Source organism: Wyeomyia smithii, chromosome 1 (genome assembly GCF_029784165.1).
Source record: "Wyeomyia smithii strain HCP4-BCI-WySm-NY-G18 chromosome 1, ASM2978416v1, whole genome shotgun sequence".
NCBI lineage: Eukaryota > Metazoa > Arthropoda > Insecta > Diptera > Culicidae > Wyeomyia > Wyeomyia smithii.
The window spans coordinates 113,954,771-113,969,928 of NC_073694.1; the positions used below are offsets into that span (position 1 = coordinate 113,954,771).

The 15,158-nt window shown below is 40.8% G+C and overlaps 3 protein-coding genes across 3 annotated transcripts; all 3 read left to right on the plus strand.

Annotated features, from left to right (window-relative positions):
• Positions 1–5,613: 5,613 nt before the first annotated feature.
• Positions 5,614–6,489, plus strand: LOC129717101 (uncharacterized). Its single transcript, XM_055666945.1, has one exon. It carries the CDS (start codon positions 5,614–5,616, stop codon positions 6,487–6,489), a length of 876 nt encoding a protein of 291 aa, XP_055522920.1.
• Positions 6,490–6,722: 233 nt separating this feature from the next.
• On the plus strand, positions 6,723–7,817 carry LOC129717102 (uncharacterized). The gene has a single exon (XM_055666947.1). It carries the CDS (start codon positions 6,723–6,725, stop codon positions 7,815–7,817), a length of 1,095 nt encoding a protein of 364 aa, XP_055522922.1.
• Positions 7,818–10,168: 2,351 nt separating this feature from the next.
• On the plus strand, positions 10,169–10,807 carry LOC129717103 (uncharacterized). Its single transcript, XM_055666948.1, has one exon. The coding sequence runs from the start codon at positions 10,169–10,171 to the stop codon at positions 10,805–10,807; it is 639 nt and encodes a 212-aa protein (XP_055522923.1).
• Positions 10,808–15,158: the final 4,351 nt, after the last annotated feature.

The window sequence follows — 15,158 nt, forward strand, 5'->3', positions numbered from 1 at the left end:
AAAAGTGCATCCATTTATTCCGCATTCCTTTGACATACACCCTCTTTTAAGCTGCTTCAGACATTTGCGGCAGACTCTGGCCTCGCGTATAGTTGCCCACTTTCCATCGTAAGAAAGATTCAAAAAACGCTTGCATTTTATTAAAAGTGCACAGTTACCTTTGCAGACAATACAATCATCGTAGGTTTCTTTTGCTCGCCGATCGTCTTATGCGTATTTTTACTCGGTCCAGGTAAATCTTCGTTACGCCAACTAGGCTGTTCAGCATGTGTGTTAAGGGGCCATCCTTATACCACGTGTACAGCTTTGGGGGGGGGGCTGTGTGATGTCCACGGTCCATACAAAATTTTTAGAATTTATATGGGCAGTTGTTCAAGGGGGGGGGGGGGTGAAAATCGTTAAAAAACTGTCCACGTGGTATGTGGATGGCCCCTAATGAAGGGTTTTGTGTTCTTACGCGTGTCATGACATGGGATCTCCTGAATTTTTCTCGGCTCCGAAACCAAACAAGCGTCTTCGGTGATGTTGTATAGCCAATCACTAAAATCTACCAGATTCACCTTTCGTAAACCTTTCATATATCTCGCCGGCTCTAACTTCATTGAGGTGGGGAGCTTACCCACAAGATCGCTTAACAATGAAACATCCCGCCTATACTCCTTCCGACCGCAAGCGTCAATAGTTACTACAAAATTTTGCACCGCTAGTGCGAAATGGATGGGTTTGTCAATCGAGTCAGCTTTCAGCGTCGGCATTGCTAAAACTTTATCTCGTACTGAATGTATTATGAATTGAGGCTGACCGAACCTAAGTTTAAGAGCGTCCATCGCTCTCGGCACCGTTGATGGATAAAGCGAATAGCTTCGTACTGCTGGAAAAGCTTCACCCTTCAGGCAACTTCTCAGTCTAATCATTTTTTCATCACTCGTGTAACCACACATCCGTGTCGTGCTTTTATAGGTTGAGAAGAAAAGTGGCCAATCCTCAGGATTGCCTGTAAGGATAGGCAAATCTTTAGCGACAATTTGGCGCGCGGCGAGTGATTACGTGACAGGCTAAAATTGAACTGGTTGCTGGTTGCAATCGTTCTCCGCTCGATGACGTGCTTTCTCCTTGGCGTAGACCGCTTATTTGAATTGAAGTGAGGCAAATTGTGTTCTGTTTGTTGTTCCTGTCCTTTCTCTGAAGAAGAGTCATTGCTGTTTTTTGACTGTTCCTTATTGTTTGAGCCAATACAATATTGCTCTCAGGATGAAAAACGATAGGAAGCCAACAGCTCGAACGGCGTCTTTGCTCGGTTGAGCCCTTTGGAATGCCGATTCCAGCTGCTGCGTCACGATTCGAAATGGACTGTAAGTAACGACTTTGGCAATAGAAATGCACGAAAATTCTAACTCCTCAATGTAATCTTTATTTTCTCTTCTCCACTTAAACTGTTACTTCTTTACATTTCGACGGTTATAAACAAACTTATGATGTACGATCGCCGGCGCTCGTCCATTTATATGCGCGGATTTTCTTTTCCCCTCCTTCGTCCTCGCATAGCAGTACACTGGCGTTTTTGTTGTTGTTTGTTTGCGCAAAGATTTCTCTCGTCGCGGGATGATCCATTGAGCTTAATTAAGCGTAATCTTGAACCTTGGAATCATTTTTTGATTCAACATCTTCTGCTTCTTCTTCTTCATTCAAACTTGCCAACTCCTCAAGAACGCTGAATTGTGTTTTTTTTTCCTTCATCTAATATTTATTTGACACGGCACAAATACAAATTAATCTTCAACGGCTCCAATTATATCTGATTTCTTACTCTCTAAAGTATCTTAATAACTAAAAGCAATCTTTTTATCCTCGCTCCCGATTACGAGCTGAAATTTGATCTAACTTAAGCTAGAATGGTTTGTTATTTGATGGTTTTCCATTGCCGTAGGTGGATTGTTTCATTGAACCGGGGCGAAGGACTTATCAATGTCTTCAACCGGTATCGCAAGCTATGGTGGACTTATGGAAAGTGATTCTACGAAACCGGTTTCGGCATGGTTTCAGTATATTTCACAAAGCAAAATAATATCGAGTATGTCTGAGCCTTCATAGTAATGCGCTAATATCTAAAAGTGGTAGTCAAATTATATCTTATATTGAATAAAAATGTCTCTGAAATCGATTGGTAGGTGCCTGATCTACGTAAAATGTCAGCAACATGTCGATTTTGCCCCAATTCCCCTACAATACTAAAATAGGTTCTTCACGACGTTAAATTACATTTCTGAAATCAGTTTAATGTAATATCAAGAGTGTAAGCCATACTCAAAGATACAGTAACAAAATTGTCTTCACATGAGCCTCCCCCTTACGCGGGAAGAGGGTTGCATTTTTGGCCAGGGCCGGTCAAAACAAAGAAATCTCACGTCAGCTATGAGACAGAATCAACGCGTCTCCGATAAAGTTAAATGCGACCCCCTTCCTCGCAAAAAGTAGAGGATCATGTGAAGTCAAATTGTTATTGTACCCTGAGTATCGCTTACTCTCTTGATATTACGTTAAACCGATTACAGAAAAGTTAATTTAACGTCGAGATAAACCTATTTTCGTATTGTAGGGGAATTGGGGCGAAATCGACATGTTGCTAACATTTTACGTAAATCAGACACCTACCAATCGATTTCTGAGACATTTTTACTCAATATAAGATATAATTTGACTACCACTTTTAGATATTAGCGCATTACCATTTATGCTCAGACATACTCGATATTATTTTGCTTTGTGAAATATACTAAAACCATGCCAAAACCGGTTTCGTAGAATCGCCGTTTTAAGCTCAGTTTTTGTCCGATTTAAGATCTGTTTTTTTTAAAGATGGGTACGAAGCTGCTAATATGTGGACAAACTCTTGGAATTTTGATATTTGGTCTTAAAACAAAATGGTGTTAAAAAAACATTGAAAATTTCTGATTTCTAAAAAATTCAAAATAGCGCCATTGTTGCACCTTAAGTTGGAATATGTTCAAACTCGGGGGAATTTATTTTCGCATCAAACTTCATCAAAAAATCATACATAGAAGCCAAGGCAAAAAAATTGTTGCACTGTGTTATTTACAATTATTGCAGTTTTACATATTAACGTAAGAGTAAGGGTGATAAAAGACTATAAGTAAGGGTGACAAAAGACTACAGGAAAACCACTGCTGAACTGTTCAAAAAAAATTTCTTATTGCTAGGTCAGTTAATTTTGTGTATGCCGAACCTAGCCGGGTATGAAATATGATCCTTGCACTTCGAGTGCAATCGATTGCGGGTCGCTGAAGGCGAGCAGTAAAGAATGAAAATAACTAATGGTCGCTTCCTTCAAAATGGGAAAATGCCAGTCGCTGCAATTTTAAAACCTAAAAAAATCCAGCTGAAGCATCAAGTTATCTTCCAATTAGTTTACTCTCTTCTATAAGCAAACTTTTCGAAAGAATGATTCTTAATAGAATGATGACACATATCAATGAAAATTCAATTTTTGCAAATGAGCAGTTTGGATTTCGCCACCGTCATTCAACTACTCATCAGTTACTTAGAGTAACTAATTCGATTCGTACTAATAAATCTGAAGGTTGTTCCACTGAGCTGCTCTTCTAGACATAGAACAAGCATTCGACAGTGTTTGGCATAAAGGTTTGATAGCTATAATGTCCAATTTCCGTTTTCCTCTTTACATCACAAAAATGATACAAAGCTACTTGAAAGACCGCACTGTTCTGTTAGAGCTGGTGTACCTCAAGGAAGTATCTTGGGCCCAGTCTTATCTAATATTTCTACTTCTGATCTTCCTGATTTACCATCAGGATGTGAGAAATCTCTGTTTTGTGACGATACAAGCATTTCCGTAAAAGGAAAAAGCCTTCGTGTCATATGCAGTAGGCTGCAGAAAAGTCTCGATATATTTACTTCATATTTGCAGAAATGGAAGATTTCTCCTAATGCATCAAAAACACAATTGCTTATTTTTTCCCATTAACCAAGAGTTTCTTTTCTCAAACCCACCAATAATCATGTTGTTAAGATGAACGGAGCAATATTAAATTGGTCTGACCAAGTTAAATATTTAGAGCTTATTTATGATGCAAATCTCACCTTCAAGGAACACATTGAAAATATCCAAACAAAGTACAATAAATATATAAAATGTTTGTATCCTCTTATCAACAGAAATTCTAGACTTTGTCTCAATAATAAACTTTATAAACAAATATTTTGACTTGCAATGTTATATGCAGTCCCCATCTGGACAAGTTGTTGTACAACCAGAAAGAAGATGCTTCAAAGGATTCAGAACAAACTTCTGAAAATAATATTGAAGCGTCCTCACTGGTTTAGCACGAATGAACTACACAGGCTTACTAATGTGGAAACATTAAAAAATATGTCAAACCAAATTATCAATTTGCAATCCTCAATTACAACGATTAGCTCACTTTTTAGTCAGTAAGATAGGAGTAAGGTTAGGTTAAGGTTTAATTTCAAATCCCCTTCGTTTTGCCTTTCTCCTAGAAAGGTATAGCAATCACTTGCAAAACCGAAAGTATAAAAGTGCTCCAAAGAGCCGAATGGCATATATCACTCGACTCAGCTCGACGAACTGAGCATTTTCTGTATGTGCAGATTTTTATTCTCACTCACTTTTCTCAGAGATGGCTGGACCGATTTTCATGAAATTAATTGCAAATGAAAGGTATTGTTGTCCCATAAGACCCTATTCAATTTTATTGTAATCGGATTTTTAGTTTAGAGGTTATGTATCAAAATGTAAAAATCATGAAACATCATTATCTCAAAAACTACGCAACCGATTTGAACAAAATTAATTTCAAATGAACGGGCTACTCGAAATACCCTTAACTTTTGAATTTTATATAGATTGAATTTGTGGTTGAAAAGTTATGAAATGAAACGTGTTCTGAAGACTGTTTAATCTCACTCATGTTTCTCAGAGATGGCTGAACCGATTTTCGATTTGTTTTGCCATCGGACTATTACTTTGTTGTTGGTGTCCCACTCTATTGGAGCGGGCGTATTCCCCCCGGCGCGATGCAAGTAGCTCAGTACAAACATGACAACCGAGTGACAGAAGGAACTGCATCAACTGGCTGCGATTCTAATTCGCGGTTAATTTTGGCTTGGGTTCGAGTCTATAAAAGCGCTTAGCGCAGATGATTTCTTCTTCTCATTCGTTACTGGCTCTATAAAATTTAGTATGTTCATTAGAATTAAGTAAAGTAGTTAATAAAGCAATAGTAATAGCACGGTGTTGGTGTAAATTGAAAAAAGTGTATTCTTCACCGATGTGAAATCCCGTCCCCCGCGAGTGCTGGAAAAATACGTTTGGTTGGAAGCCGTTTCATTTCCATCCATCCATCCAACCAGCTTCGGACCCTTAAGAGCTATCGGACAACTGGTCCTTCGAACCGGATGAAGGTACCCAATTACCCAATCCAATAGACATCAGTCATCGCTATAAGAAGTTAAAGCTAATTACGGATTGCCCAGCAGGAGACGCCATCTTTCTAATTGGCGTCGGTTTATCACTAGAGGAAACCCCACGGAACTGTTTATACAAGGCCCGGCAATATGTGTCGATTTATGGAACAGCACCGGGATGATACGAAATTGGCGGAGTTCGACGTACGACTGGAGCAGCTAGATCGAATGTGGGACAGAATGAACGAGGCTAATAACGACGTTGAGTCCCACGAAGAATCGATTGCCGATACGGACAGTTTCGTGAAGGATCGCATCGACTTTGAAAATCGGTTCTACGAGCTAAAAACATTTCTCATAGGTAAGCAAAGGGAAGATTGTGATCAAACCATATTAAATCAGACTACTCGCTCTCTCGATAATCCCCCCACCTCCACCCCTCATGTGCGGTTGCCCCAAATTACCCTTCCAAAATTCAGTGGCAAAATAGACGAATGGCTTACGTTTCGTGATCTCTTTACGTCACTAATTCATTGGCAGACTGATCTTCCTGAGATAGAAAAGATCCACTACTTGCGTAGCCAGCTAGAAGGGGAAACGCTATCGGTTATAGATTCTCTCCCTCTTATTAAGGCAAGTTATACTGTCGCGTGGGAATTACTAACGAAGCGATATTCAAATACGAAGGTTCTCCGCAAACGACAGGTTCAAGCTCTCTTCGAGTTACCAACGGTTAGGAGAGAATCGGCTAATGAGTTACATACCCTTCTGGATACTTTCGAAAAAACTATTAAGTCACTTGATCAAGTCACCCCTCAACAGGCTGATTATAAGGATATGCAATTGGTTCATCTTCTATGTTCGCGCTTGGATCATGGCACGCGTAGAGCATGGGAGGAATTTTCTTCGTCTAAGGAATCGGATACGGTTAAGGAGCTGCTTGAGTTCTTACAACGTAGAGTCAGAATTCTGGAATCATTGCCCAGCAAGTCCAATGAACATAAGGTAGAATATGTACAACCTTAACATCCAAAGGGACCAACCTCGGTTAAGGTATACAGTGCATCGATTCAACAGTCATCGGGTAGCAGTAAATGTGTTTGCTGCTCGGATAATCACCCTCTCTATCAATGCCCATCGTTTAAAAAAATGATCGTTTCCGACCGAGATGCACTACTTAGAAATCGTTCTCTGTGTCGAAATTGCTTTCGCCGTGGTCATCATGCGAGAGAATGCAGTTCCAAATTTACTTGTAAGCAATGCAAGGGAAACATCACACGCTAGTGTGCTTCAAGGGTAAACCAACCGATGAAAAACCGAACGTGAATAATGAACCAAAACCGTCACCGACAGCTTCGGGTGAAGAGCTAGCTGAATCCAAAGTGGTCAACTTGGCGACTACTAGCAGGGTGGCCTGCAACGCAGCGGTTGGTTCATCGACGGGTGTATTTTTGCTCACTGCGATTGTCACTCTGGAAGATGATCGAGGTGAACAGGTTCATGCCAGAGCATTGTTGGACAGTGCTGCTGAATGCAATTTAATCAGCAATAGAGTGCGGAAACTACTTACGGTTAAGGAACACCGATGCATGGTTGAAGTCGTTGGCATCCAAGGTTTGGCTACCAGGGCCCAGGGCAAAATTACTGTGAAAGTACGTTCGAGATTTACGGATTTCTCCCAGCCAATGGATATGTACACTCTCCCGAAAATCGCTGCACAAATGACTTCATCATCGGTCGATATAAATAAATGGGAACTACCCAGCGAGATCGAACTGGCAGATCCAACATTTTTCAAAGGTGGCTCAGTTGACTTGGTGTTGGGAGCTGAAGCCTTTTTCGACTTTTTCATAACTAGTCGTAAAATCCGATTAGGGGATACCTTACCTTCATTGGTGGATTTGGTGTTTGACTGGGTTGTTACGGGCAAATGTTTGGTGGATAGTCCTATTAAGTCTGTAATTTGCGACTTCGCAATCAGTAATAAGCTAGATACTTTACTGGAAAAGTTTTGGGAAACTGAAGACATCGATCAAGATTACAATCACTCTCCCGAGGAGGCTACGTGCATGGAATATTTTACACGAACTACACAACGGCAAGGTTCTGGTCGATACACGGTGTCCTATCCGAGGAATAGTGAGGTGCTATCCCAGCTTGGTGATTCGAATGTTATAGCAGAGCGGAGATTCATGCAGTTGGAGAGACGTTTAGGACGAGATCAAAAGCTGCGAGAGCAATATGCAGCCTTCATGAGCGAATATGAATCCATGGGCCACATGCATATGATACCCGATGAACACAATGCGAACGTTAAGCGATGCTTCCTCCCACATCACCCAGTGGTGAAGTAAGACAGCACAACTACTAAGGTGCGGGTGGTGTTTGACGCCTCCGCAAAAACATCTACCAATATTTCTTTGAACGACAGTTTGCTGGTAGGCCCTGTTATTCAGGAAGATTTGCGCTAAATTATACTTCGGAGTCGTACACGTCAGATTATGGTAGTCGCCGACATCGAAAAGATGTTCCGGCAAATCGAAATTCGCCCCGAAAATCGGCGGCTTCAGTGCATTTTGTGGCGTCCCTCACCTAACGTTCCGATTTCAATATACGAACTAGCGACTGTTACGTATGGCACGAAGCCGGCACCATTTTTGGCAACTAGGGTACTTATGCAGTTGGCTTCAGATGAGCAGCATCGATTCCCACTGGCCTCGAAATCAGTTAGGAAGGATTGTTATATGGACGATGTGATAACAGGTTCGAACGATCCAGATACAGCTAAAGAGCTGCGAGTGCAGTTGCTGGAGATGTTACGCCGAGGTGGATTTTGGTTACGGAAATTTGCTTCTAATTGTGAGACCGTGCTGGAAGGTTTACCGGCAGAAGACCTCTCTATACAGGTCGACGATGGAATTAATCTAGACCCTGATCCCATGGTTAAAACGTTGGGTTTAATTTGGATGCCGAAGACAGATATTTTTCGGTTTCGCTTTCACATACCGCCTCTGTCACCGGACGTACACTTTACGAAAAGGAAAATTCTCTCAATAATAGCCACTCTATTCGACCCGTTAGGACTTATCGGAGCAGTGATCACTCACGCTAAAATTTTTTTGCAATTACTTTGGCGGTAGGAAGATCAAGAGGGGAATGAAATGTCTTGGGACTTCCCATTGCCAACAAGGATTGAGGAAGAATGGCGGGTATTTCACCAACAAATCCCGCTCTCGAATAATCTGCGTATCGACCGTTGTGTTATGCTATGCAATCCAATTTGTATCCAAATACATATGTTTTCGGATGCTTCTGAAAAGGCTTTCAGAGCCTGCGCGTACGTGCGTACCGAAGATTCTTCCAGTAGGATTAAGGTTGTAATTTTATCGTCAAAAGCCAGAGTTGCAGCGTTGAAAACCCAATCGATCCCCAGACTGGAACTGCGGGGTGCATTAATGGTAGCTGAATTGTTTTCAAAGGTGAGAGACTCAGTCAGGTGTTTGGCAGAAGTTTTCTTTTGGACTGACTCAACAACAGTGCTACGTTGGTTGCTTGCGACACCTTCAACTTGGAAAACGTTTGTGGCGAATCGCGTGTCCAAGAATCAATTGCTGACTGAAAACTGCCATTGGAATCATGTGCCCGGGGAACATAATCTAGGAACATGTGTCTAGGGGAGTTAAGCCAGAAGACATTATCAACAACAACTTATGGTGGATGGGACCCGAATGGCTATCCAAAGGTACGCAACATTCGCCGATACCACAGACGCTGTCACCTGAGAACCTGGAAGAGGAGAATAGATATGTGGTGTTGGCGGTGGCTCCACAAAATCCTAGCTTTTTTGAATGGTATTTAACACAGTTTTCCAATTACAACGCTTTAGTTCGACGAACAGCATACTGGCGGCAAAACCTGAGCAATCGGTGGCTGAGAAGTAAAGAAAATCGACAGGATGGACCATTAACAACAGCAGAGCTTCGACAGGCAGAATACAAAGTCATTCAAGGGTCCAAGCAGAAACATTTCCCAATGAGCTCAAGGCACTGGCGAAGAAAGAATGCGTACCACGTTCATCACCCCTGCGTTGGTACAATCCCTTCATTGCGAAAGATGGTTTATTGAGGGTCTGGGGGAGGTTAGGACAATCGAGAGAGTCTGATGATGCGAAGCACCCTATTATACTTCCCGCAAAACATTTGCTTACCAAATTGCTCTTCCAATGCTACCATATGAAACTTATGCACGCTGGTCCACAATTATTATTGAGTACTGTTCGACTTCAATACTGGCCCTTGGGCGGAAGAAATGTAGCGAGAACAGTTTGTCATCAATGTATGCGGTGCTACCGTATGCGACCCAAATTGATTCAGCAGTTTATGACTGACTTACCGGCATCGAGTGTAACGATGGCGAGACCATTTTCGTCCACAGGGTTCGATTATTTTGGGCCAGTTTATATTAAACAAGGATATCGTCGCAATGCGATGAAGGCGTATGTCTCTGTCTTTGCCTGCTTCACGACGAAGGCAACACATTTGGAGCTAGTAACAGACCTTTCGACGGCACGATTCATCCAGGCTTTGCGAAGATTCACCGCACGTCGAGAAAAGTGTGCCACGTTGTGGTCGGATAACGGCACAAACTTTATTGGAGCCAGAAACCAGATGGAGGAGCTTCTCAAAAACCTAAAGACTAAAAGGCCATGGAGTGCGCGGACGAGGGCATGCAGTGGAAGTTTATTCTACCCGGAGCACCACATTTCGGTGGCCTGTGGGAGGCTGCTGTACGGTCGGCGAAAACACATCTTCTCAAGGTGCTTGGGAACTCGACAGTCTCATACGAGGATATGACAACGCTTTTGACGCAAGTCGAGAGTTGTTTGAATTCACGGCCACTCAATCAAATGTCAGATGATCCCGAAGATCTGGAACCGCTTACACCAAGTCATTTTCTGGTAGGTTCTGCGCTTCAATCCATTCCATCAGCAGACTATACACACACAAATTATGAGAGGCTTAACATGTGGGAAGCGGCACAAGAAGGGCTACAAAATTTCTGGCGTAGGTGGAGAACGGAATACCTTAATCAGCTTCAGGGACGAGGAAAGTGGTGGAAACCGCCAGTCGAAATCACGCAGGGAAGCTTAGTAGTAATTCGGGATGATAACCTACCACCCACACGTTGGAGAATTGCACGAATCATTGAAACCCACCTAGGGCGAGACGGGGTGGTTAGAGTAGTTACCTTTCGTACGGCGAACGGGATAGTGAATAGACCGTTGGACAAAATATGCATTTTACCGATGGCAACAGAGGACGATGAATTGAATCAGAGCTACTAGTTGGCTGAAACACGGGATGTTTCAGGGGTGCGAGGATGTTGGCGACCCACCCTATTGGAGCGGGTGTATTCCCCCCGGCGCGATGCAAGTAGCTCATGACAACCGAGTGACAAAAGGAACTGCATCAACTGGCTGCGATTCTAATTCGCGGTTAATTTTGGCTTGGGTTCGATTCTAAAAAAGCGCTTAGCGCAGATGATTTTTTCTTCTGATTCGTTACTGGCTCTATAAAATTTAGTATGTTCATTAGAATTAAGTAAAGTAGCTAATAAAGCAATAGTAATAGCACGGTGTTGGTGTAAATTAAAGAAAGTGTATTCTTCACCGATGTGAAATCCCGTCCCCCGCGAGTGCTGGAAAAATACGTTTGGCTGGAAGCCGTTTCATTTCACCGTTGGCTGATGTCCATCCAACCAACTTCGGACCCTTAAGAGCTATCGGACACCTGTTATGTTTAAAAATGTGAAATCCAGCTATGAAAAGGAACATATTCCGAAGACTACTTGGACTCACTCACTTTTCTCAGAGATGGCTGACCCGTTTTCCACCAAATTAGTGTCAATTAATAAATCTAGCTGCCTCATAACACCCTAATGAATAAATTTTACTGTGATCGAACTGTAACTTCGTCTGGAATGTACCGAAATGTGAAAATCACGAAACTTCATTATCTCAAAAACTACACAACCGATTTGATCAATATTATTATCAGATGGGCGGGCTAGTTAAGGGTTGACTGATGAATTATGATTAAACACGTGGTTTCAAAGTTTGGCTGCCCTATACGTTCCCATTTCATTTGATTATAATCGAACTTAAGCAACCGTTATGTATTAAATTGTTAACAGAACAACGAAAATCTATTATCTCAGAGATTACATTACAAGAAATTGAAAGACTATTTAAAACTAAACCTGCTTTGATCGATATATGTGGCCTCAACATAATTTAAATGTGATATCGTACTATTTGAACGTACCAAATTCATTGATTCCTTGCAATGTGTTTGCAAATGCACGACGAGTCGGCCATAGGATATGATCAAATCGTTTGAAATGATTGGTTTTATCGAAATGACAACATCCTCGATTTTTGAACCAGAAGTCGCCAACCTAGAATCCAAAATGGGGTCTGTGGTCGATTTCAGCCTGGCTGTTTTCCTGAAACCAGAAGTTGCCATCCTGCAATTCATAATTGTGTCTGAGGTTAATTTTTAGCTTCTTGCAACATTCTGGCTCCGGAGATACTCATATTGGATGGTATTTGGTCACTTTGGGCTGTTTTTCAGAAACCGGAAGTCGTCATTTTGGACTTTAAACTTGCCTGTGAAATCAATTTCTGTCATCTGGGTGTAATTCTGGTTCCGAAAGCATTCATATTGAATGGTATATGGTCATTTCCGGATGTTTGCCAGATCCCAGAAGTCACCATCTTAAAATTCAAGATTATGTCTGTGATCAATTTTTAGCTTCTGTGCATCTTTCTGGTTCGAAGATACTCATATTTCATGGGAATCGCCCATTTCATGCTGTTTTCCAGAAACCGGAAGTTGCCATCTTACAATTCAAAATGTTGTCTGAAGTCGATTTGTGGCTCCAGTGCATCATTACGATTCCGGAAATGCCCATATTTCATGACGGCTTTTGGAGACAATTTCTGGATTTTGAATGTCATACTGGTTGAAGAAACCCTCGTATTAGGTAGTATTTGGTCATTTTCAGCTATTTTTCAGAAACCGGAAGTCGCCATCTTAGTATTCAAAATGGTATCTGTGGTCGATTTTAGCTCCTGTGTATCATTCTAGATCCGGATATTATTATATTGGGTGGAAATCGGCCATTTTTGGCTGTTTTCCAGAAACCGGAAGTTACCATCTTACAATTGAAAATGTTGCCTGAAATCGATTATGAAACATATTTGTAACCACTAAAAACATTCACCTGCCAAATATGGATCCATTTAGTTGATTAGTTCGAGAGATGTGCAGAAATTTGTGCAGAAACATGCGCTTGCAGAAGAGGGAGGGGCGTTGAACCATTATGGACATATCTGTTACCTCGAAAAACATTCACATACCAAACTTGGTTGTATTTTCTTGATTGGTTCTCGAGCTGTGCGAAATTTGTGTTTTATTTGTATGGCACCCCTACCTGATAGAGAAGGGAGGCGTGTCAAACCATTATGCGCATATTTGTTACCGTCTGCCGGGGTGAGATTAAGCCACGGGGGTGAGATTGAACCAAAACGGGAAATGTTTGTATGTAAAATTACTTGAGATTTCTAGAACCTAATACCCCAAATTCAATACTTTATGAAACGTGACATATTTATTCACAACTTCAAATAAAATATAGATAATATCAGTGGACTGTTTCACTTAAATAATATTTCAAAGTACAGGGTGAAAAACATGCGCAAATAACGTTATCCAAAAATGTCCAAGGCAAACCAACCCGTTCGGGAAACCTCATCAACTTACTGCTCAGTTGGTACGTTAGGATGTCGTCTTGAATGTGTTGAGGAAATATTATGCATTAAATCTGTGATGGCTCAGAAAATAATGTTTTTCCAAACTGTACACTTTTCTAGCCCTTTTGGGGTGAGATTGTGCCAAGCTGTGATGAACGGTACAATGTACGGAATTCATATTTACGACAAAGTTTTATCAGTATACACCAAAACACATGCATTGTTTACATAGGATGTGTTGTCTAGCCAAGGTATTATTTGAAATAATGACTAAAAGATTGAGAACAGTAAGCTAACAAATGTTAGATGGAAATTTACACTGACTGATATTACTTATGGAATGTAACAAAATTTTGTACACCGATTCTATATTAACTGATGACTTTTCCAGCGAGGAAGGAGGGTTGTGGGTACGTTTCCAGCGGTTTTGAGATCTCCAACGGAAAATACAGTGGTCAATGACGTATAACAATTGAAACGAAAAGTCTTCTCAGGCCTTATGTCCTAACGTTTTCTCTTTCTAAGCTACCTGGAGACACCACTATATGTATGGAGACTGTCTATAAACCACGTTCTCATAACTGGTTACTCCAGATATCGATTTGATCCAGTCATACATTTTTCTATAATTCATATGAAACCTAGTTTCTGGTCAACCCCCTACAGCCCCTTAATAGTCCACGTTGTTCATGGTCGACCCTATATTTACTGTTTTATCATGTTATTTATGTGAATTATTCGTAGATACACTACTGTTCATTTTTCAGGTGTTGAAGTCAACTTTTTGTTTTTGGCACAATCTCACCCCATAGAAGGGGTGAGATTAGGCCAAAGTTCATTTAATTTTAGCAAAATTATAGTTCATTGTAACTTAACCATATTTGCGGCAGTCGTTAACTAAACATTTAAGTGTGCATTGACGTGATTTGGATCAAACTCATTGCCTAAATGTGTACATTACAAGCTAAGAAACGAAAATGTATCCTTTTTTGGCACAATCTCACACCGGCAGACGGTACCATGCTAAATTTGGTTCCATTTACCCGGTTAGTTCTTGAGTTGTGCAGAAATTTATGTTTCATTTGTATGGGACCCCTCCCTTCCAGAAGGGGTCTCAAAATATCATAGGAACCTTTACCGGCACCAAAAACCCCTACATACAAATTTTTACGTCGATCGGTTCGGTAGTTTTCGAACCTATATGGATCAGACAGACAGACAGACCGGCTTGCATTTTTATATGTACAGATTATAACATCAATATTTTAGAACCTAAAGAGTGAATATGCATTTATTGGATTGAAGCGTTCATGTAAATCTATTTCTACAAATAAAAGTTTGGATGAGAAAAGCTGGGTCTGACCGCTAGGTGGATTAATTTAGGTTTTTCTTGACAAGAAGGTTCACAATTTTCCTACAATTATATTCACTTAACTGCGGAAGCATTGTAATTGGTTTTAATGAAATAAACCTTAAAATATATGTAATAGTGTTGATATGTCACCGTTTGTGGCAGAACACACAGTAAAAATTCTGAATAAATATTAGTAACTAGTTGAACGTTCCCGGCGATGCTCGGGCTCAAAGGTTTCAAAGATAGATTTTTTTTATATTTCATTGCTGCATTAGCTCAACTCACTTCAAAAATATAATTTACATCTTATACTTCCATCATCACTTTAAGAAGGGTGTCGAACGTCTTCGTCAGTGGTAACATTGGATTGTTTTTTGTGATTTTGGGCTGATTTACAGAAACTGGAAGTCACCATTTTGGATTTCAAAATGACGTATGGAGTTCCACTTTCGAAAGTATTGAAATTGTTGGCCAAATATCACTTTAGAAGTCATAAATTTGCATGTTTCATGTAGTTTTGTGAATAAT